We start from the raw sequence: 24,831 nt of genomic DNA, 5'->3' as shown, positions 1-24,831 counted from the left end.
AGCAGCTTTGTACATGACATTTTTCAAGTAAGTCTTTTTGGTCTCTTGATGGATAAATATTTTTGACGACGAGAACCCTGTCTCTTGATCTTATACAGAATTGTGTCATTCATTGTAAAAGGTGAATTTGATCAGGTGTTAATTGAGAACTTTCCTGTAATGAAAATGGTCTTCAGAGCTGTTTGCTTTATTTAGTATTTCCAGTATATGTTTTTTAGCAGTGAATTGTATTGTTAAAATGGCACAGAGTTTTCATGAAGTATTAAAAGATATCAATCATTATATACTTTATTATTATTATATTATTGCTTTTATTGAATCATAGTGGTTCTTTTAACTAGTTGTATTTCTCTTATTGTCAGGCTCAATTTCGATCGTCGTTGAAGTGCCCTCACTGCCAAAAAGAGTCCAATACCTTTGATCCCTTTCTGTGCGTATCAATTCCCATCCCACAGAGGGAAGTGCAGTCCATTTTCGTGACCGTCGTCTACCTCAATCAACAACCCAAACAGGTATGATGCACTTTAGTTTTGTCATTTTTTATGTAAATACAATTATATGCCACGCCATGGATCTAGAGGAATTGAGTTTCACTCACCGAAGTTTAGACAGGCACAACTTGTGTTTGTTCATTTGAGTTATTTGTTTTTGTTTTGAATACAGATGCCATGCAGTGGAAGGAACATTTTTGCCTTGCATGATTTACTTGTAGGGGGTGAAGATATTCAGTTGCACCCTCTTGTTTTTAGTGGGACTTTCAAAAACCATTCGATGCCCTTTGGCCAGTCCCAGAAAACTATTGCCCAGAAATGTCATGGTGGAATTGGTTGTGTTGCCTTGGATTTGGTGTAACTTCATATAGCCTCAGGTGACGCTGATTGGTTTAAAATGTAAAAGACTAAATAATAAGCACAGCATTTGTAGAGGTTAAGCTTACTGGTGTTGTAACTGTGTCTGTCTAATTAATTCATCTTAGTAACATAGGAGTTCCAGCTGGGTTGAACTATTATGTAAAAAGATGTGCACACATGAAAAAGGGCTTGGAGATTATGAGAATCTGACCTTTTTACGTTTGGAACTAAAGGGTTGTTTAAAGATCAGTTTTTTGGACTTTTTTAAAAATAAGAGTGGATTTGTTTCCGATTATATTAAAATTTGTCAGTATACAATTAAAGATACTGATTTTATGTTGTTTATGTACAGTAAAAGAACTAATTAGACAACATCCAAAATTTTTAACCTCTTTTTGAGCATAGTTGTATTGAAGAAAGCTTTTGAATAGTATACTGCCAACTTTTATAGATATCTTAAATAATATTGTCTTTTTAACACATTTTCTTAACATCATACATACACTACTGAAGCTGCTTTTTACTGAAATTCCTAATTCATCAAGATTACTTAAATGAAAGATATAATGGTATAGAGAATAAATATTTTTTAAGGGAGGTTGTGTGCCAATGCCAAAGACTACATCGTAACTTCAATGAAGGAAAACACTTGTGTATTTGTTCACTTACAGAATTATGACTTGACTTTTTTTTTAAGAAAAGCCAGCTGTAAGTTAACCAATAATACTTTTTCTGTCTGATGCACCCTCTTGTATTTTCTTGGTACTTGGAGTTTAGAACCATTTAAGTGACAGAATTATGACTTGACTTTTTTTAAGAAAAGCCAGATTAACCAATAATAATTTTTCTGTCTGATGCACCTTTATTTTCTTGAGAACCATTTAAGTGATGAATGGCTAGGACTTAGAAGATTTAGAGCAATTTTGTTACCTTTGAGAGACAATGGACTTTGAAGCAGGAGTTTAGAGAGTAGTCGGGAGAGTAGCTCCAGCAAGGATGGAATTGAGAGATCGCAAAAACTTATGATAGGTACATATAGCGTATATTACTTTATGTAGCAGAAACATGGCAACTGGTAAGAGTAATGGAAGCTGAAAAGTTGTGGTCTTAACATGCTAAGATTCATGACAAGAGAATGTGGGAAGATCATGTTACGAGTGAGGGATTAGTGAAGAGATGTGTTATCAAGGAACTTAAGAAAAAATTATGAATGATGTGGAACATTTGGTCAGAAAAGCTGTAGATAAGTAGCAGGATGAAGACTGTAGGAAGACCCAGTAAATCATGGGGGAAGGGAATAGATGTAGACCTAGACCTGTTGAAGTTCAGGCAGAAATAGCATATGACAGAGAAGAGTGAAGGGGACTTTGTGTTACAAAGTGTTATAAATCACTTACGTTATGTTCCTGTCAGAGTAAGTTATAAGTTTTTCATTAGCTTTGCTGGATTACAAAAATTTAAAGTTTCTTATTTTTATTTTGTGATTGATGTTTTTGTATTCATATACAGTGCTATTTATTTAATTGTTTTAAATTTCAGGTCAAGCTTGGTGTTAGCATAGAGTCTAATGCTACAGTTCGAGAACTTCGCAAGCAGCTAGCTGAGGATTGTGGTATTTCATCGGAAAGCCTTATTCTTACAGAAGTAGATGGTGAAGGATTCCATAGAACATTTGCTGGTATGTTCTTATCAGGTTAATTTTATACAGCTCATACCTTTTCCTTACGTTAATGTTATACAGCTCATACCTTTTCCTTACGTTAATTTTATACAGCTCATACCTTTTCCTTTATTTTGTAATCATGAAGCAGAATGAGAAGTGGATGTTAATTAAAAGTTTTAGTGTGACATGAATGATTTTTGATTTTATGAAAAAGTAACATCAAAAGGGCACATTGATATTTCAGATGGAAAACTGTTACCACAAGAACAGATTGATATTTTAATGAACAAAGTGGCATCATCATAAAGCAGTAGTGAGATGATTATTTCTTATCAAAAACAGATATGAAAATGTGTTTTACAGCACCCTGTGCCATTTGTAATCTTTCTATCAGCCAGACAGGGTTGACCAGCATTATCTTGTATTTTCTCAAGAACAAGTTCAGATTACTTTAAGGAAAATCATGGCAGTTTGACTATAAGTACTTTGAGATTACAGCATTACAAGTAAGGGTTTATTTAAATGTTTAAGACGGACTTTACTTATTTGAATTAATCTGTATGACTTTATCTGATGAAAGTAGTTCTGTAAGGCATTGCTTGGACTGATGTAGTGTGTGTGAATTAAATAAGTTACTTTATTTGGAATTACAAATTTTTATGGTAGTACGACACAAAAGAAGGCCATTAATATACAGTACCTTGTTTAAATAGCATTTGTCAGTTTTACCCCACTATGTAATACAGGACTTCAGTTGTTTGTCAAGGCCTTTCAACTTATGTCACAAACTGTTGTAGGCATTTTTTATGCTTTTTAGTTTATAGAAAATTGAAGTCACTATATCCTCCAACAGAACTTGTGGTTTGTTTTTATTTAAAAATCTGAAACTTTTTGTTTTCCTTGTTTAAAAATAGCATTTGTTATTAAGGTATGATCTTCAAAAAAAGTTTTTCTAGCTTCACTTTGTCTCAAGTTTTCAGTCTACAAACTTTGTTTACTCCCAAATGGAAAGCGCATTATGTGTCAGAAAAACAGCCCTCTAAAATTGCTTTGAAAATGTCCTTTTTCAGCATTGCTTTGCTGTAAGTTTTCATTTTACAAGCGTTGATTTACTACCAGAATGAAAGTTTATTACATGTATGAGAAAAACAGTCATGTGAAGTTGATTGGCAATAAGGATAATTTTCTAAAGGTTTATTGAAATAACTTCCAAAAAGAAAAAAATTAGATTGTAGATACTTCAAATATGAGTTTACATTAGAAAAAAAGTATATATAAATCATGTTGTCAAGTACTGTGAGTGCTTTTCTTCCGGGAAAAAGTGTTGCATGTATATTGCTCCAAGGGATTTAAATGGCCACATGAAAGTTTCTCATCATTCTATGACCTGACTGCAAAGTGTGGACATTGATCTGGCTGAACTATTTTTCTGTGAATAAGTAACCAGGAAAATGACAGATGTCCTTGTCCCACAATGAGTTCTAGAATAGACCTATGTCTGCTCCCAGATACATGTGTCTTGTTGAGGTAGGAGAGTGAGGAGGGTGTTGGTGATTGAAGTGTTAGGATGTTAGTAAAAGAATGTGTTTAGTTATCAAAAAGTATGTATGTTCCCTCCCTGATTTCTTCATTTCACCTTTGATTTTATCATTCAACAAGGACTTTATAGCTGAAATGTTCTGTGTACTGTAGTTCTTTGAAGTTTAGTTTTTGTTTAATTTCTTGAAGTATTCTGCAAGTGCTTGAAATATTCCTCAATTGCTATTATTTTTGCTGAGTTTTTCTTCTTTAACTGGGAAGCTTTAATTATTAGCCACCTAGTTACTTTTTTATCACGTATTTAAAAAGTTAGATATGTACTCTTTATGTCACAGCCTATACAGTAGAGCTGTGTTCTATGAAAATATTGATCTCTCACTGTATCACTTTCATGTAATTGGTTATGAATGACATAATGCTGAATTATTCTCTTGAAAGTACTGTACTGTGCAGAGGTGCTTACTTTTGTCTTGTTGAATTGTATCATTTTACATATGAAAAATTCTGAACTTTGTAATTTAGGAGAGTCTACATCACAAATAAAAGGTTGTAATGTGCTATTTTATTTAACAGATGGTGCAGTTGTGAGTGTGATTAGCGATAGCGACCCCGTGTATGCTATCGAGTTGCCTCCTCACAAGCCACCAACACAGGAGAGTGGTGCCTTTATCTTAATCACATGGGTCAATGTGGTACTTGCAGATCCCGACAACATAAGGTGAGAGTCTTTAATGTTCCTGAGTCATTGTCATATACATTTCCTTCTTATTCACTGTCTGCTGGAATTCCCATCTTACCTAGACCTTAATGTAAGATTTTCCATGATTTTATTAGCCAGCCTAATGGTTGTTATCCTGCTACTTCCCTTTCTACCATTTCTCTGACTTTTTGTTCCTCACCCTTTCTCATCATGTCCAAATTATCTTTGTATTAGAGATTTTGCATCTTCCTCATTCATAATAATGATCTTCCCACTACATTGCAGCCATAAATCTTAGCATTCTGTAGCCAAACATTTCAAAATCTTTTCATTTCATCAGTCCTTCAGCTGCACACTGTATCTGCTTCACAGTCCAGTAGGTCCTGAAGATAAATCTTTTAACTGTTCTAAGGTCTTCACTTGACCACAAGATGATCATCTTCCATCTCGTCACCATCCTCTCTTATAAAAGGTTTTGGGGATTGAAAATCTCTTTCTTCATGCATATTTTGTAATCCATAGTATTTCCTGTGGCACCAAAAATATGTTCATTCAACACATACACTGAATTAACCAGTATGCCCTTTCCACACAATCCACATGACCACTTTACTGGCTGTGCATTTTCCATAGCTTTCTTTCCAGTCACCAGATGCTTCATTTCGTGTATCATATTCATTCCTCTCCTCTCCATTCCACTCTCATCTTTTAAATATTTCCTCTCCCAGTTCTTCTGATTTTTCTATTAACAGTAGATTCTTTGCAAATAGCAGCTTTGAGGGGCTTCCCATACTGTTCAGCTTTGTAGCTTCTATTTCCATGATGGTATAATCTGCTTATCCTTCACAGGGTACTTCCACTTTAGTTGCTGTATTGTCAAGACTTTCCATGTTGATTTCTCTGGTATGAAGTCATATTGTCAGTTGTTGTCAACAGTTTAACCCTTTCCTCCAGCACCCTCATGATTTTCATAGCATGCTCAAGCAACCTTATTTCCCTACAGTCTTTAAACGATTGTGCACCTTCTTGATCATTGTCTTCCCATCCCTTGGTTCTGTTCCTCAGTTTATCAGATTTTCGTTTAATTTGGTCAACTCGTCATTGACTAGTTTTCCAGTTTCTTTTAACATATTGCTTGTTATTTATGGTGCTGCTGTGGTATTTCCAAAGTTCACTTTTCAAAGGGCCCTTTGAAAATCTAGAGATGTTTTATCCTCTGTTGGTCCCTTTGTTATACAAACATCATCCAGTCTGTATTCTTTCTCATAAAGATTTTGAAAACACTGCTTCGTCATTCTGTGAATCTTTTCTCTTCAACTGAAATTTCTCCATTGTGATCTTTTACAGGTACTCCTAGCATCTGCACTCTCCTGAATATTTTCTCTTTTTCCTTTTACTGTGTTGAGATTCTGATTCCACTTCTACCAAGTCATCTGCCTTGTCCTTGCACATTCTCTCTCTCTCTCTCTCTCTCTCTCTCTCTCTCTCTCTCTCTCTCTCTCTCTCTCTCTCTCTCTCTCTCTCTCTCTCTCTCTCTCTCTCTCTCTACAGTGCCACACTACAAATTTATTCTTTATTTTGTATTCCTTCTTTTATAAGTTTCTGCCGCCACTCTTTGATGATATGTTTGCTGAAATTTCTTAGTTTTTTTTATTTTATTTTATTTGACATCTATTCCTTCGCTGTCCCAGACAATCAGGTACATATGCTATTGGGAGCTGTATTAAGCATGCCTCTTCTGGTATGCCTGTGCAGTCCTTTTCTTTGATATCACCTAGTATGTACTTTACATCATAATAAACTCAATCTGTATGTCAATTCTGTGGTCTTGGATGCAACCACTTCCAGTTTCTCTCTGGGCTTCTTTAATCCTCAGCTCTGGTAAAGGTGTACATTCAACAAATAAACATTTTATTTTCGTAGTGCAGGCAAAGTGGCATCAGTAATAGGTGGTTTACATTTGTGGAACCTTAATGTTGAAATATTGAATTCTATGCATTCATATTTGATGGAATATTTCATGTAGGTTGTAAAGATAGATGAAGCAAAAGTAAAATTTTGCATCCTTTTTTATCTTTTTATTAAGTTTCGATTTTACCCTATAATGCAGACCTAGAAAGACTATATAAAATTTTTTAAGTACATGTTTTAAGTACACAATTTGTTTTAGTTACAGTTTTCCAAGAATGGAATATTTTTGTCTTGATTTTCTTTTTAGCTAGAACTGTTTTTTCCTCATCATTGACTGTGATAAATTTGCTAATCGTTCCCTCTGTCCACAGATTTGGTGGTGTATATCAAAGCCAAGTTGTGCGGGATGTCAGTTACATAGATCTGCAAAAATTGCTGCTCAAAGAAATGACCACTATGGTCACAACTGACACATTGACATCTGAACAGGAGGTGAGAATCTTATATGGTGTCAGTCTCCTGTTGTTTGTATTAGTAGTGAATCCTGTTGTACAGTACAGGCAGTCCCCGGTTTACGACGGTTCCGGCTTACGACGTTCCGAGGTTACGACGCTTTTAAAATATATTCATCAGAAATTATTTCCTGGCTTACGACGCATGTTCCGGGGTTACGACGTGTCGTACGCTGATCCGACGGAAGAAATTTGGCCCCAAAACGGCAGAATAATCATAATTTGAAGGTTTTTTTTTTATGTAAAACTCAATAATAATGCAGTTTACGTCGTTTTCAATGCACCCAGAGCATTAAAAGTAAGGTTTTCTTATGATTTTTGACGATTTTCGACGATTTTCCGGTTTACAACGATTTTCGGGTTATGAAAAGCGCAAGAACACAACCCCTTCGTAAACTGGGGACCGCCTGTATTTGCTTTTGTCAGAGTATAGCATTTTATGTATATATTGTTTGTAAGTGAGATAGTATTCCCATGCAAAGATGGAAGTTGTGAATGTATGTTAAATTCTTAGGATAGAGAAGGTGGCTTGTACTAGCACAGATGATGGGTGTTACTGTCATTAGTCATTTAAGTAATTCTTTTCTATAGCTATCATGACTGTCATTAGTCATTTAAGAGATTCTTTTCTATAGATGTCATTTGTGAGTCTCCAAGTATCAGTGATTTTTCAACTTAGTATATAGATACCTAACAGATTGATCATATGATTAATATAAGTGTGACATTTATGACAAATGGCATTAGAGTACCTAAGTGTGGTGAAAAAGTACCTCGCAAGATCTTGACTGATCAAAGGCTTAAGGGAAAATTTAAGTCACATTTCAGAATCCCAGGAGTTTTACAATACAGTATACATATAAAATCATAATAACAACAACTTATGGAGAAAGGTGCAGATATCAAGTGGAACTTCATTTCTGCATGAGGACTTACCTTAAATTTCAAATTCCTTGGACCAGTTTCAGTGGTTATCAATTACAGCAGTTCAGTTAAACTGAGTATCGCTTCAGTTATTTTCAGTAGTAATCTAACTACCAAATGGAAGAAGTGAGACGAGGAAGAAGATAAAAATGCTGTTAATAGGTACAACTGAACACACAACAGGTGTTGAATGTATGAATGGGGTAAGTGGGGTCACCAGGAAAGCAAGTGGAGGTCAGTGTGATTGCCTCAGTTCACTTGTAACAGAGCAATAAACCTATTGTATAGTTGCCTGGAAGAAGCATTTTGTCATGCTCTCAGGGATCCTGAGAACTTTCACTTAACGACAAAGTGGAAAAAGCCAATGAAGAAAGGGAAAAGATAGGAATAACTGACCAAAAATGCACACACAAAGAAGTAGGGGTAAATAGTGGATATTTTCCACATCCGAGGAAAAGTACAGCATTTACAATAATAAAATCTTTTCTTAATACAGTTTTGATGTAGTCTCTTAAGACTAATTTTGTTCGAAAGTTTCATGGTCTTTGGTCATTGACTTTATTATAAATTGGGAATACTATACTCCACCACAAAATGCCAAGAATAGCAATCATTGCTATTACAGCCTGCTGGGTTGTAGTTGACATTTAGCAAATAAAAGTTCAAGAAAAATAGGATTAGAGATCAAATTGTAGTAGAAAATTAATTTTTATAACAAGATAAAACTGAGACATGCCTTTAAGAATAAGGAAATTAGTGTCTTATTAATGTCTTACAGAAACAGATTTATTTTGTTTTATTAGTTTCACCAGTTTCATAACCAGCATTGTAGGGTACATGACTGGCTGGGTGTTGTTTAATGGGAAAGGTTCTTTAATGGATTATGTGTGAGTTTTTAAATAGGTTTATCATGCTTACAGATTTTTTCATGTATGATGTAGTACATGTGTTTTATAAAATAAGATAACAATTTGAAAGAAACTTGTTTGTGTGCATCTACAAGTTTTGCAATATACTTAAATTTTTTTTAAGTACCTTGTTATTAATTTAGACAAATCATGTTTTACCTTTAATTTTAATTGTTTGAAGATTGTTAACACTCCTAGGTTGGTTGAATTTGCAAGGTAAAGGAATATGTTCCTTTAACAGATCTTAACACTGAATAAATTTGTTTAACAGATATGTATAAAGAATTAGATAATGAAATAGACCTTTTGTACCTTAGAGTTTGGAATGAAATTGTTTGAAGTTGAATTTTTATTCTATTATTTTCCTCTTAAGTGATTAAACATTTTTCATTATTTTCAGAGTGGCTTATTCTTGATTGGCGTTGATGATGGAGGGAGTTGTGTGGTTGGGCTGGACCCAGCTTTAGATGTACCTCTTTTCCACGAGAGTGTTGAACAAGCTCTAGCCCTATGTGAACCAACTGCAGGCCCTCCACATGTCAAGCTTATTTTGCAGTGGACTTTAGAAACCAAAGAAAAGTAAAGCTAAAGAGAGTCATGTATTGTAATATATTTGTTGATATGGCTATATAGTACAATTGAGTTATGTACAGTATATAACTTACAACAGATCGATCATTTACCTATGTTCTAGTTTTCTATGAAGTTGATATTTATTTGTGTGGTTGAAATTCTTGATTATTGTGAAAAAGATAAAGGTTTTCATAAAGTAAAGATGGAAATAAGGGAGTACCATTATTTTCTAGATGGAAGGTTATATGGTAGTGGGTTTAGTTTTGGGAAGGAGGAAATGGGAATCAAGAGAAAATTAGCAATTACATAAATAGTTTTACAGAACAGTTGTAGTGAAATAAATTTTGAAAATATTTATTTAGATTTTATAATGACTGTTAGAAAACTAAATCTTTTCAAGATTGACCATGCATTAATTGATAGAGCATAAATATATGTATGATGATGAAGTTGTTTAATGATGCTTTCATCTTTCTAGAATGGTAGGGCTTGTGGAAATGAGAGAACAAAATTGGAGCAAGGTAAATTGTAAGAAGTTAGAGTTAGGTACCAAGAGACCAAAAAGGAGCGGATAGAAAAACAAATAAAGAAAGATATGCAAAAGAGGGTTCAAGAGACAATACAAAGAAACTGTGTATCTTGTATATAGAGAAAAGCAATTTTTTTTAAGGCTCTGCTTAGTGATTCAGTTACTTGATTGACAGGGGGTTCTTGCCATTTCATTATAATATTGGAATTTCTAATATATACCCCAAATTCAACAGGTATATTGTTGACGATGTGGATCATGTGGAAGAACATTCAAGTGTGAAGGAATTAAAGGAAAACCCTCTTCAAGGTGCTACAGTATCTTTACATCAGTGTTTACAGGTGAGGATATTGGTATAAAGGTTCATTTCCTTTGAGGTGGTCTTCTTTGAGATTGGCAGTTGGAGGTTAATTGTCACAGTTAAGAGTTCTTCACTCAGTATCTTTTGATTACCATTAGTATATTGTACAGTTGACCCTTGAATTTTATGGGGGTGTTAGGAGTACCAGCTCCCAGCAAAAATTCAAAATCAGTGAGTAACTAATGCCCCCTGCTGCAAGACCTTAATTCACAAAAATGCACAATGCATTATTGGACATAAACCTTACTGACATTAAAGATATTCAGTCGTGTACTAAATTTAAACAGTACAGTACATTACAGTACTCTTTTTAATGTATAGTACAACACAAGTAATTTAAGGGAAGAGACAATACAGAAGTTTAATCTTGTTACTGTGTGCAAGCCTTTAAATGTAAGAAACAACATAAATTTTTAAAAACCTTGTGATAAAAGATACCATGCACCTTGCACATATGTAAGCATATAATAATGTGCAGTACGTACTTCCACTGAAGCGTTTTATGCAATGCCTCTGGACTATTGAGTGATTTTGATGATGAAGAAATGATGACACAACACAAAAAGCGCACTGGTGCAGTTCTTGCCGGATGGTTATTACACTTAAAACATGAAAAATACAAAGAGTGGTTGGTCTCAGAGCCTCTGTGATGGCAGGGGGTGGAAGGAGAGGCAGGGATTGTGGGGTTGGCCCTAGACATTGTGATGTATGAATGATATTTTTGCCTTTTCATTTCTTTAAAGGTTGATATGTATGATGCAGTTGCTTGTGCCATTTCCTTCACTTTCAAGACAATTATCATCAGTGGGACTATCTTAAACATAGTCCATGAGAATGATGAACTGACATAAACCCTTTGCAATACTATCTGATGTAAACTTTTTTTTCTGGCGTTGCTGCTTCATATTCTTCATCTGGTATAATATCTGTTTGGGTCAGCGCTGTCAAGTCACTTTCTGATAATTCACTTGAGCTGGCATCGACTACATCTTGAATTTCCCTAAGAGTCACATCTTCAAACTCTTCCCTACCCACCTCCTTTACTGTACTTGCAATTTCTCTTTTTTGTTTGATAGGCTCTACTGTAAATCTGGTGAATTCAGTGACTCATTCTGCCCAATTTTTTTATTCTCTCAAGCTTGATTGCCTTCTTGGCTCTTTCAGTGACATCACATATATTCTGAACAATGACTCTGTAATGTAGTACAGTGTGCCTCAAATGTCCTTATTACTTCATGATACAGAGACAACATATGAATCCACAGAACATCGGAAATGTAGCAATTCAGTCCTTCTTGGAGGATCTCACTTTCTTGGTCATCTTAGTAGGTTTTTGTTTGTAGTACTAGGAGCATTATGTTTTAACACATTGTTCATGAGTGAAGTCAAGATTTTACAGCCGTATCACACCAAAGAAATTGCTCATAAAAACTAGTACTGATCAGCATGAGAGAAACATGAGTGAAGTGGGATCCTAAAGTAAAAATGCTGGGTTCCCCAACTAAGCAAACACACCTGCAGCTCATTTGTAAACTGTGACTTATAGAAAATTTCAGTTCTTAAAAAATTTGTCTTAAGTATTCTTGTTAGTAAATGAAAGAATTTCATTTTAAATACTTGGAACATTTGCAGCTTTAAAGTAGGTTTGTGCATAGTACTGCATTTTATGGAAAAAAGACAATTTTTATAGTTTTTACTTTGAATAATTGATTAATGTATACAGTTTTATATTTTAATGGCTGACTAAAACAAATATATTTTACAGATTTATGACAAACATTTTTAGTTTTTTATATTTGTTGACCACAAGTCATCTGCTGGTTTACGTGAATGGCCACAAAGATCAAAAAATATCATTTATTGATAAAAATTCTGTAATCAGATCCCTGCACCCAAAACTCATGAAATTTGATGGTCAGCTGTATCTAATACAGTATATCCTTTACAATGTTATTTTTATTGAAAGCATTTTGTAGGTTTGTAGAGGAAATGATTGGTATTATTTAAATTTTTTGTTTATTTAATCTGCAATAAACCTTTCAGCTTCATACATCAGCTGAGAAGCTAGGATGTGGAGACGCATGGCACTGCCCGACTTGTAATCGCAAGCAGCAGGTAGTGAAAAGGTTAATGCTGTGGTCCGCACCTCAAATTCTTGTTTTGCACTTAAAAAGGTTTAGACAGGTAAGTACTGCTTTACTACAATAAAATTTTCATTCTTTTTTGCTTAACTTGTATCACTTTGCTGTTACAAATAGGTTGAATAGTATTTTGTTCTGTGAAATTTAATATTTGTAACATGAAACATAGACCGTGACAAAAATGCAAATATGTATAAAACAAAACTGCTGTACAGTGGTTTTGTTTTATACATATTTGCATTTTTGTCACATTCTTCTAAGAAGAATGTATGAATATACAGTAATCAATCATTTTTAAAAATAATTTCAGGGAACCCTTCAAACCAATTCTTCAAAACTGTCCACAACTGTCAGATTTCCTTTGCTGGGATTTGACATATCTGAACATGTGGCTAGTAGATCTAGCAGCGCAATTTCCCAGGTTGGAGTTGACAATAGCGTCCTTGGAGGAGTGTGGTCTCCATGGAAAAGACCAAAGCGGTTAATACCATATAATGAATATAATGTGTATGATTTGTATGCAGTTGTGAATCATCATGGAAAAGACATGCAAGGTGGACACTATACAGGTAAGAAGTGAAATTTTTTTTTTATCTACTCAACTCAAAACAGATCAGTTAACTCTAGAGTTATTTGATATGTTTGATTCCTCTTTGGCCAGTTGGGCTTGAAGGAAGTGGAGAACATATAAACTGCTAAAAAAATTTTTCTTCAGTAAAAGTGAATTCTTTAATATAATTTTCTTGTAAAAAAAATGTTTGAAAGACTAGAATTTTTTCATCAAGCATGGATCAGTGTATTCCTCCAGTCTCACAAACTTAGTTATAGCTGTTATTCATTATCTAACATAATTTGTGTCAAAATTCTCTTCAGGCCTAATCACCTTACTGCAATTGGTATTTATCTGAATTTTTGACTAGTGACAATAATTGGCATTTTTATGTCTTTCCAGCCATGTGTAAAAATACTGCTGATAACAAGTGGTACAATTTTGATGACAGTAAGGTAGAAGTTACATCTGAAGATCAAGTGGTAAACCCTGATGCCTACATATTATTTTATCAGGTAAAAGTTTTGTAAAACGATTTCTCTCTCTCTCTCTCTCTCTCTCTCTCAGGCGGTGTGTTAATACTTGAAATATTGCATAAGTATTTTGTTTCTCTCTCTCTCTCTCTCTCTCTCTCTCTCTCTCTCTCTCTCTCTCTCTCTCTCTCTCTCTCTCTCTCTCTCTCTCTCTTCTCAGGCAGTGTGTTAATACTTGAAATATTGCATAAGTAGTTTGTTTCAAGCTAAAATTTACTTATACAGTATGTTCTTTACAGAGGAGAAGTGATGCTAACATAATTAGCACTAGTTGCAGTGAGGGAGGTGAGCCTGAACATTGGGCTTACAGGATACCAATATCTTACCTTCCTGCCAGTCTTGCACTGCAGGCAGATAAAGAAAAAGGTATGTATTTTTGGTCTAGATGATGCTTTTCATTAGTAGTGAGGTAGCCTTAAAACCGTTTTACTTCAGTAATACCATTGTTAGTTTTACGAAAGACCATTATTTCTTGTTACAGTTAATATGTAAGAATTATATTACAAGAGGGATGAAATGGAAATAATTTAGAAAGTGATTGTAATGTGCTGTTTTTCTCACCAGCACCTCCACCATTTGAGAGAGGTCGATCTTATGGGACGTTGCCTGTAAACGTGAGAAGTCCAAGGCAGTCTTCAGCTGAACGGGAGCATGCTTCAGATACTGAAGCTCCACTTGCTTCACATGAGGTAGAAATGATTTTTAGAGCCTTAGGTTTCATGTAGCGTTTGCGCAGTTTAGCCATTGTTAAGATATTGAATTTTTCTTTCAGAAATTTTAACTGATTACAGACATTTTTAGTCAGAAGCATCCTATTTTGACATTTTCTTGAGGTTTTAAGTTATTTTTAAATATTATTTTAAGTAGATCCATAAATAGGAATTGGATTAAGGTATTTGATAACCTTAACAGAATGGATTTCAATAAAAAATAAATGCTAAACCCCAAAATGGATGATTCTCTTGCATAAGCAAAATAGTTTGTGCCAAATTAGAAATAATCTGTGAACATAATGCAGAATTTTAATATCTTGAGACCTTACCTGTCTAGATCAGACAAAATGATTTTAACCAAAGTAAAGTAAGGACAGTTCTTTCATTGCCTGTTTGGCTGAAATTTCTGTTTGGGTTGGGCAGATTGTCAAAAAGAAATAGGTGAAATAAATATTTTGAGTTAGGATGGGATGAAGCATTTAAATTTTGTGATATTTATACTGCAAAATATTACTCAATTTTTCAGTATTCTGTTACATCTATAATATACAACTTTGTGCAAATCCTAAACTCTGTAAGATGATTCAAGAAGAATGGTATATAGAATCGTATGTTAATTTGTATATAATTGTTAAAACCCTTATTTGTTATTTTATAAAGTGAGAGGTGTCTGCTAGCAGTCACTTGCATTTCATGGCTTATATCCTATTTGCAATTCGTAATTGTAGTTTTACTCAGTTCATTGAATCTGAATTTAATACATTTATTTTTGTTTAATTTGTCATTCTGATTGCTTTGATCACACTTTTAGTTATGAATGTAGCAAACATGCTTAGCCTTATTATCCTAAGGGGCTTCCAATAATTTGGATCAAAACTGGAAATGACTCTGACAGTTTCTTTCATTAGTGGGGATGACCATGATTACCAGAGATGACCTAAACGATCCTTAGTAGATTAGTGTTAGTATTACAAAAGATGAATGATCATGAGGGGGTCATTGACATTTTACGCAAAACATTGACGTGTGCTGTTGCTCATCAGATGATAACAGTACATTACCAAAGAATAGTAACCAATATTGATAATAATACAAATAAATAAACTTTGACATACTTTTTTTTGAAAGTCAGTTTTTCATGAATTACAAGAAAATTAAAATTAATTGTGAGATGGACTAAATTGGTAGATTAATATGGTAATCACTATTTACACAGTAAGTTTTCTGACTGTGTGAAGTTGTTTTGTTTTGGGCAGTAGTTATCTTGATGAGATAAGGTAATGAGACGGGTAGCTTTACTAAAAGTATTGTAGTGCAGTACATAGAAGGATGAAATAATTTCTGTTGACAGCAGATAACTTGTCCATATCTCTAGATTACTTGCTTCAACCAGACATGACATGGCATGACACATGTAGGTACTTCACAAGGTTGACATATTTGTTGTTGACATTGATATTGCCGGCACCAAAAGAACTGAATTAACGTGACCTGTTTGGAGTTGTGCAATTTTGGGTTTGCAGTTGGCAATATTCTTGCATGCACAACCTTAATTATGAATGGATTATACTTGTGGTTTATATTATTTAAGTTCAGGAAAGACAACTTGAGATTTTTTGTGCAACTGCCCTCAGGATAGTGATGACAACAGTTATGTGGTGTATGTTCATAGATTTGGAAGGTGTAATTTGGATGCTTTAGTGCTTCGTGACTATTTCTTTCTAGATAATTGTTTATCTAGATGTAGTGAAATATTGGATTTTGCCTCTTGCCTCTCATGGAACTTGGAGTTTGTAATAGAATAGTTTTAAACTCTATGGCAAGTCAGTCTAGTAATACAGGCAAGACCTCCATAAGGGGGTCCAGTTGGTCAGTTGTACCAAGAAAGCATTCTTGGATTATTGGCACTTTAATGCCATCTGGTTTGGAGGTGCATGCAAGTAGAGGGAACACTGGAGAAGTGTGTGAGGTTGGTGCAAGATATGCATGAAGGAGCAAAAATGCAGATTAGAAGCGTGTTGGGTTAACTGAATGGATACCAGTACGAGTTGGTTTACATCTGGTATCTGCTTTAAGTCCATATCTTTTTGACCTTATAGTGGATGTGCTATCTCGTGGAATAAGAGATCAATGCCCCTGGTGCATGTTGTTTGCTGATGACATCGTGTTATACAGTACCAACAGAGGGATAGTGGAGTCAAAAATAGAGCAATGTAGGAAGGTACTGGAAGTCAAAGGTTTAAAGATCATTAGGAAGAAGACTGAATACCTAAGTTTTAAGGAAGATCAAGACTCCGAGATTAGTATGAAAGGGACAAAGTTGAACCAAGTAGAAAAATTTTAGGTATCTTGGTTCAACAGTGTCTGATGGTGGAAATTGTGATGTAGAAATAACACACAGAGTGCAGGCTGGATGGACAAATTGGAGAAAGATGTCAGGTGTCTTGTGTGACTGCAGAATCAATATAAAGATTAAAGGAAGAGTGTATAAGACAGAAGTGAGACCAGCTTTGATGTATGGAGCAGAAACATGGCTTGTAAAGAGAGTGCAAGAGAAGAAATTGGATGCGGTAGAGATGAAAATGCTCAGGTGTATGTGTAGAGTAACAAAAATGGACAGGATCAAAAATGGAAGAATAAGAGGAACTACTAAAGTCATAGAACTATCAAAGAAGGCTCACAAAAGAAGACCAGTGGTAAGGCCATGTGACGAGAAGGGATGAGACATATGTAGGGAGGAGAGTGATGCAGATGCCTGGTGGGAGAGCAAGAGGAAGACCAAAGCAAAGATAGATGGACGTAGTTAGAGAAGATCTGAGAGACAAATAATTGTCAGGATGATGTGTTTGACCGAGCCAGGTGGAGGAAAGCTGTCAGAAACATCGACCCCGCATAGAAGTGGGAAAAGATGTAGAGAAAGAAGAAGAAGAAGAAGAATGCCGTCTTGTAATACTGACAAGACCTCCATAAGAGGGTCCAGTTGGTCATTCTGGGATTATTGGCACTTTCATGTCTTCATTTATCTTGATTTGTTCTATGTTTCTAAGACCTGAGCCCACTGTTGGATTGTATTGCTAATCCAGGGCAGCCTCAGAATCTGATGACAAAATGGGCTTAGGTCTGTTTCATCCCTGGTCCATAGGGTCTCAGGAGTCAGTGTGGCTAACTTCAGTGTAACATATAGAATATGGTGGAGGCATGTGACTGGGAAGTAATCTGCAGCCAGTTCCTTTAGAAGTGAAAGACTAGCAGTAAACGTTATATTTAGACCTTGAAGGAGCAAGGTGGCCGTAACAGCATTTCAGCAACACAATTTTATGAGAATAAATTTAGCTTTAAATGTGTCCAGAATAGTGAAAAATTATACATCTCCCTGAAGTTGATCAGCCACTGGTTTCAGCATGTGAATGTTGACAACAGTTCTTGTTGGTAGTGCAGTAAATATTTGGTGAAATGTTAATACAGCCAGTTTAAGACGCATGGACTTCTTGGCTTACATACAAGAGTTCTTTATCCAAATGTCCTCCTGTTAGAATGAGCTTGGGATTAAACATGGTCTTTGAAGTTTCATGACTGCAGCTTCTTTTTGCTCAAAATTCAAAATGCCTCCCTGTTTTGGAAGAGGAAGAGGAATTTGTTATCTTGACTGCTGTGAGCAAAATATTTGTCTCCTTGGGTCAAGGAGGATGTAAAAGCTTCACCTCGTATCTTTGTCAGTTTGTTGGGAGCGACAGTTTTTTATGAGCCATATCTTGTTACAGTTGTCTTTTAGGTAGCTAGATTCCTTTTGACATTGTTATGAAAAACAGTTAATTACCTCAGCTATTAGCAAATAAAAAAAAATAGTTAGAAATTGTTGACACATGTCATTCCTCTACTGGTTGTGCTTATTGTATCTCTCAGTGGTACTTCTTGCTCCCCTTTTGCCATTTAACAGTTGGAAATATAGGAGCACCATGCAACCACTGCACGAATACAAGGTGCTAGGTTTTTGCAATACCATGCTTTTAGAGTTTGAACTTGATGGACAACTCCATTATGAGATAATTTTTTGGTGACTTCTGAATTATAGGCTATAGAATATTCTACACAGTATTAACAGAGGTTTGCATTATATGCTATAAAGTCTTTAACAGAGGCAAAGCAACTACTTAAGTTCTTTTTGTCTGTATGATGTACAATTCCAAAGACATGTAGTTTTTGGTGACTTATGGGTGACTAGCTACTTTGGGGTAAAAAAAAAAAAAAATAAAAATTTCAACAAACAGCTAAAGTACTTCCTAAAGCATTCAAGAATCCATTACAACACATGGCAAGCACCGTAGATCAGTTTGTGGGCTGTTGGGGCACTGAGGATGTGAGGTACAGCAGACCTGCTGCCCAGCGAAAACCGTCCCTATTTACTCAACCATAAGGCTCATTTAAATAGTAAAAATAAGTGATCACTATATGGAATCAGCTTTTCTGGCAACTCTGGTTGTTAAGGTGACAACTGTAGGGATACAGGCAGTTACTTAGTAAATAAAACTTCAGTTGTTCTCAGAAAGACATAAGAAGAACATATCACTCCGCGATTTGCTCCATACCCAGCCCCATCGAGTTAAACTTAGTGGCAATTGTCTCAAAAGTTATTTTTGCACAATCAAATATTCATAGAAAATCCAATATGTGTTCTATTTTACTGAAACTATGGCATTCTGTTGATACTTCTTAGGCAGTTGAATGGTCACACACAGTTTTTCAAATGTAAAAAGAGAAAGAATAAAAATGCTCTGTAACTGAATATTTTTTTTATGTCATTTGGGCTTGCATAATGATGTGGCCATACCAGCATTTAGATAATGATGGGAAATTTTTAATGACAAAGCATTTGGATACTTTTGAGCTATTCAGAGAAAAAAATTAATTTTTATTGACCCAATATCAAGGCTGCTACAACGAAAATAGTAAATATAATATTAGGACTTCATCACTGTATGACGCTATAACTCAGGACATTTAAACTAACAGAAAAAACAATAACTTGTATATATGAAGTTTCAACCCTTAAATTGCAATAATTTATTTTTTTTTTTTTTACTCTAAAGTAGCTAGTCCCCCCTTCATTTTAGGTTAGAGGGCTGTAGGATCTTTCCAGATGTAATGCAGCTACTAAACCTTTAATTTCAAGCTTTTGCATTATCACATTTCTAGCTGGTTGTTGAAGCTGCAGCTACATCTTGAATTTAAAGTTTGTTTTTGTATAAATATTTATGGTTACAGATGTGATTGCCCTCAGGAGCCCATTGACTTTATTTTTTATTTTTTTACTTTTAGGAAACACCTGAGTAGCTATATCTTGAATTTAAAGGTCTTTTAAAATTAATTTTAATTAATAGATGCCATTGTCATCAATAGCCCATTGACTGTCTTTTAGACCCTCCTTCTTCAAAGTCTTGCTCAGCTCTCGTACTTAGTCCTATTTATATAAAGCATTGATGAAATGACACGTTACTTCACACAATCTATGCTTTATTAAGTCATGTCTAACTTGATTGAAGAAATGATACATTTCAAACAAATTAGGCGATTATAGGTTTTAACATTAGAGAAAAAGAGGGATTTCGTTGTTCTTAAGAGTTTGAATACCTATGTTTTAGACTACTGTGTTATATTTTCTAAGTTAGGAAAAGGAGAGAAACCATCCTGCAGGAGCAGTATTGTAAAATTAGATACAAGAAGTTGTCGTGCCAGATATAGTGCAGAGAATATAATTATAATATTTAAACTTTTAAAAGAATCTGTGAGATAGATTGACCAGCACTATATAATGGTGCAATGTTCTGAATAGTTGGCTGATTACAGTTTGAAAGTTGTTGGTTGGATGTTTAGCAGTGGAAGGTCATCAGATTGGACTTGGGTATTGTACAGAAGAGCATTCTCAGTGGATGATAATCCTCTTGGACCCAATATTTTCAGATACAGTTACAACCTTGTTCCATGTTTCTTGGTCACAAGCCATCTTTTGTTGTATTGGGTCTTAGGAGTCAAAACAATTTGGCTTAGCCCTCATTTGCCCAGGGGATTTGGTTATTACATCCTTGTGAAGGCGAAGAACCTGTTTTAGATAGGTATGGACCGCATGAGGCTCTCTCCTCTGTTTAGAATTCGTCCATCTGTTGCTGCACTGCTTTCTGCCTTGTGCTTTTCATTCATTTCCTCTGTTCTCTTTCAACATAAATGGATGAACTTTTATGACGTTGCTAGCTAGAGACTTGACCTTTCATGACATTGCCATCCCTGAAACAGATTAAACTAATTTTTATGGTACTATCAAACAGAGTCGTCTCTTCTCCTTTTCAGATAAAATTAGTTTCATCCCTTTCAGAAGTTGATGCACTTGGCATCATGTAAAAAAATTAGGCTTGAAATCTTTATATGTAGCAAAATTAAGCTTAAAATCTTTATATGTAGCATATCATATGTGTCCAGAATTTAAAAAAAAAAACCATTATATTTTCCAAAGCTATCAGTATTAAATGGCCATTATTGTAATGCTCTTAATTTCCTGCTAGTTTCCAATAGCCATAATGCTAAAAGGAGATCTGCTTGGCCTCCATAAGATGGTCTAGCAACTTGTTTCATGTGCAGAAATAATAAGATTACAGTACTGTATTGGAATATCTGACAGTACAGTCCTTGTTACAACAAGAAATTCGAAGTGATCATATTTGATATTGGGTTTCTTGAGTTTTTGTTATACTAATATTATTGACTGGTAACTAATATGTTTAAACTTTTGGTTTCTGTAGCTTTACTATAACTATTATTGGAACAATAACATTGATAGTGTTACCAAAATGTAAGAGGTTATGTTGTTTTTTATTCTATCAATTTTTTCTAATCATGTAAGTAATTATTTTAATATATTTCACAGGAATCGCCGGTAATGAAGCGGAAATCAACAAGCACTCTGCATGAAGCTGAAGACTCCCCTGATGATGAAAATGAACCAAAGTCTAATTTGCAAATTACAACTGTACAAGTGGAGGTTATACCATCATCTCAGGATGGAGGAAAGAAGAGTGACTTAAATATGGAATGTGATGATGATGATGATGATGATGATGTACCAAAAGAAAGCAGCCAGGAACTTCCTGATGAAGTTAAGAGTTCAAGCAAGACTGTTATGATTACAAAATGTCAAGCTACTTCTCCTATTGCCCTTGATGAAACAGATGGAAATCCAAGTAGCAGTTTGAAAGATGAGAAATTAATGAATGGCTATGCAGAGACGAATGACACCGAACATATGATTAAGTCTGAGGACCCTTCTGTGCCTTTATTAGAGACAAAGGAAAATGATAAAGTAAACGAAGAGAAGACTCCAGAAGTACGGATACACCCTGCCACACCAGAAGTGCTTGCTGCTCATCAGGCCCATGCTCAAATGCACCCTAAACGTAGTAGTGTTATCACCTTGACCCTCCGCCCAAGAAATCCTAGCGAGTCCTCAAGCTGTGGAACACCAGATTCTCGTGTTAGAACCATATCCCGTACCCCCAGTATGATAAGCTCATGTAGCACATCTAGTGTAACTAGCAACCCTGTGACAAATGGAATTGATCAGATATACCAGAATGGTAGTTTGGATGACAGAGATGAGTGTGAAAGCACACCTGAGATTAGAATCACTCCTCTGGCAAAATCTTTTGACACCTCTAATTGCCTTGGTCCCTCTAGGTTATCTACTAGAAGCACAAACACCAATAAAACTCCAAGTTTTGTGGTAATTAATACCCCTACAGCTAGCCCAAGGCCGCCTAGATTGAAAACTACAATTACAAATGGTTACAGCAGCTCTCCAAGGCCTTACACACAACGGCCAGCAGTCAAACCAAGGGACCCATCTGCCGAGTCTTTCAGAAGTCAGCGATCCGTTGTGTCAAGAAAGGAAAATGGAGGAGGAGCTTCAGCAAAGCCTGTTATCACCAATGGGAAAAATTATACCTCACCAACATACAATTATTGTGGCCCTGTAAAGAGTAGTCAGAATGGCTATGGATCAAAACATAACGGTAGATATGAAAGAAGTGAAATGAAGTACAATAAGGACATGAAATGTGACAAGAGAGATTCAAGATATGAAAGAGAGGACAAATTTGAGAGGGAACATAGATACGAGAGGGAGTCCAGGTATGAAAGGGAGTCAAAGTATGATCCAGAGCCTAGGTTTGAACGGGAACAGAGTTACGAGAAGGAATATAGATATGAAAGAAGTTCGAGGAGTGAACGGGAATACAGTAAACATGAAAGAGAAAACGGATTTGATTCTGTTCCCAAATATGAGAGGGATTCATGGTGTAGCCGGGATTTCAAGTACGACCGAGGAGAATCTAGCAGATATGAAAGAGACATTGCCTATGAAGATGACTTGAAATTTGAGACTGAATTTATGTACAACCGAGCCGAATCAAGATTTGACATTCAGTATAAGTATGAGAAGGATAGTGTGAATGGGCGATCGTGTGAAATTGTGGACCATTGCCCCCAAAAGGAATATCCTTCTGGCCTAAACAACACTGCCACCACCCCTCCAGTTATAACCGAATCGAGTGTATGATGGCGTCTTCAGTGCTGTATGCACTTCTTAGCAGAGTCGGACATTAATTTTTGAAGACTTTTTTTTTATGTTAAGAGAATACTGAAGCGAGATCATGAAGTGTCTTGCAAAACTTGTGATATTTATTTTTAGTTTTAAGGAGGTGATATATATAAAAAATGAATTCCCTTTTTTATTATGATTTGTGATGCAGCTTTAGTTAATTTTGAAAAATTCAAAATATTTGTAAATTTTTATATATAAATATAATATATATACAAGATTTTATGCAATTCTTTAGTGTTTAAATTATTCGAATTAAGATGAGCACATAAGCTTTTTCAGATGCACTTGCAGTTTTTTACATTCCATGTACATACTTTTTAATAAGATATATTTATCAGATTTTTTAATTATTAAAAGTGCCCCAACTTTTCTTGATTTTCAGGTTACATAATAGCATATTGTAATATTGCTGGCAGCTCAAATGACTTTCAAATGTAGTTTTTGCCAGTAGCTTTGAAATTGAACTTTACGCAGACAAATTAGGATTCTTGTCAAGCTTTATGAATATAACTGGCATAAATGGTGAACAAGTTAGAGTAGATTGATGTGAATGGTATAATTATGCACAAACTGTACATTAAAATCCAGTGTGTGATTTGAATGGAAGTGCAATAAGCATGAGTGACTTTTGTTTCGTTGCTTTTAGTTTATTCATTTTCACATCTTGAGTTTGGCTTATAAATAAAGCTTTCTTGTCTGCAAAGCTTAATGATTTTTAATTTGTGGCTGCTATGTTAAACAAGTTCATAGGTAATGTGTATGAAAACATATCATTTGTTATTTTATGAAGGCACAGAATTTGTATATAATGATTAATAATAATGCAGTTGCTAACTCTGAATTTCTCTCAAACCCTGATATAGTGATATGTGTGTGGCTGTATAACTATTACAGTATTTGCTTCCTGAGATAGACTTGACAAAGAGTACTATCATTCCTGAGAATTATAAAGAAAGGTGTAGATGAAAGCCTGAATCAAATGGGATTTCAAACAAATTGCACAAGACATAAGAGCTGATAGAATTCATTGATTAGGAATGATGAGGTCTCAGAGGGGAACAATATTTTGACACTATCATGGTAATCATTTAATTCCAACTGTTGGATATAAATAATTTTACAATGCTTTAATTCCCAATTATATATGAATACAAAGAATGACAAATTTACAAGACTTCATAGCTCTAGGGTTACTAAATATTTGCGGTACCTAAAAACTGGTTTATTTAAAGAGGCAAAGATTTTATGATGGTGAGAATAAAGTCATGATCTTGGAAATAAAAATTGGATAGAAATCCAGCAGAGAAATAAATAAGTTATATCTCTCCAAAGTCTTTTTATAAGCTCATGATAAAAGATAATATGTTGAGGTTTACTAAGACCAGAAAATTAATGCTTAAGGTTATTTGCAATGTTGTCACTATGGCACAAGGAAATTTGCCATAGTTAATAATGTAGGAGAGATAACAACAATATTGATCAGGTGAGATAATTTCATGTTCGTATTTATCCAAATCGAAAAACAGAGCAGCTTGCCTCAGAAAGATAATATAACCGGTTACCAGTTCCAAGAGATTATTGATAAACATGGCCTTCCACTTTGGCAAAGTAGTCTAGCTGCTGTTAGAACTATGATATTTTACTGTTCCTCTTAAAAAGATGCTAATAGCTTTCTATATGTGACAACTGGTATGATATAAAAAAAGTTTTCCTTGAAGGTTCATTTAGTTCCCTCAGAAGGCTACACAGACTGAATTCAGACCCCTAATGGCACAA

At 34.9% G+C, this 24,831-nt stretch overlaps 1 protein-coding gene across 4 annotated transcripts in view; it reads left to right on the top strand.

Annotated features, from left to right (window-relative positions):
• LOC136849696 (uncharacterized) overlaps positions 1 to 23,889 on the top strand; it is a 220,607-nt gene extending 196,718 nt beyond the window's left edge. For all 4 annotated transcript variants that reach the window (XM_067123043.1, XM_067123044.1, XM_067123046.1 and 1 more), the window contains 13 exons: positions 1 to 27; positions 363 to 512; positions 2,391 to 2,529; positions 4,627 to 4,771; positions 7,036 to 7,156; positions 9,409 to 9,587; positions 10,346 to 10,451; positions 12,515 to 12,655; positions 12,923 to 13,181; positions 13,565 to 13,677; positions 13,935 to 14,061; positions 14,260 to 14,384; positions 21,325 to 23,889. The exon at positions 1 to 27 is cut by the window's left edge and continues 66 nt beyond it. In XM_067123043.1, the coding sequence (XP_066979144.1) occupies positions 1 to 27; positions 363 to 512; positions 2,391 to 2,529; positions 4,627 to 4,771; positions 7,036 to 7,156; positions 9,409 to 9,587; positions 10,346 to 10,451; positions 12,515 to 12,655; positions 12,923 to 13,181; positions 13,565 to 13,677; positions 13,935 to 14,061; positions 14,260 to 14,384; positions 21,325 to 23,010 (3,318 nt within the window). In that variant the 3' untranslated portion in view covers positions 23,011 to 23,889. The remainder of the gene's footprint in view (positions 28 to 362; positions 513 to 2,390; positions 2,530 to 4,626; positions 4,772 to 7,035; positions 7,157 to 9,408; positions 9,588 to 10,345; positions 10,452 to 12,514; positions 12,656 to 12,922; positions 13,182 to 13,564; positions 13,678 to 13,934; positions 14,062 to 14,259; positions 14,385 to 21,324) is intronic.
• The last annotated feature ends 942 nt before the right edge of the window (positions 23,890 to 24,831 follow it).

Source organism: Macrobrachium rosenbergii, chromosome 21, assembly GCF_040412425.1.
Source record: "Macrobrachium rosenbergii isolate ZJJX-2024 chromosome 21, ASM4041242v1, whole genome shotgun sequence".
Lineage (NCBI taxonomy): Eukaryota > Metazoa > Arthropoda > Malacostraca > Decapoda > Palaemonidae > Macrobrachium > Macrobrachium rosenbergii.
This window is presented reverse-complemented; position numbering and strand designations above follow the sequence as displayed.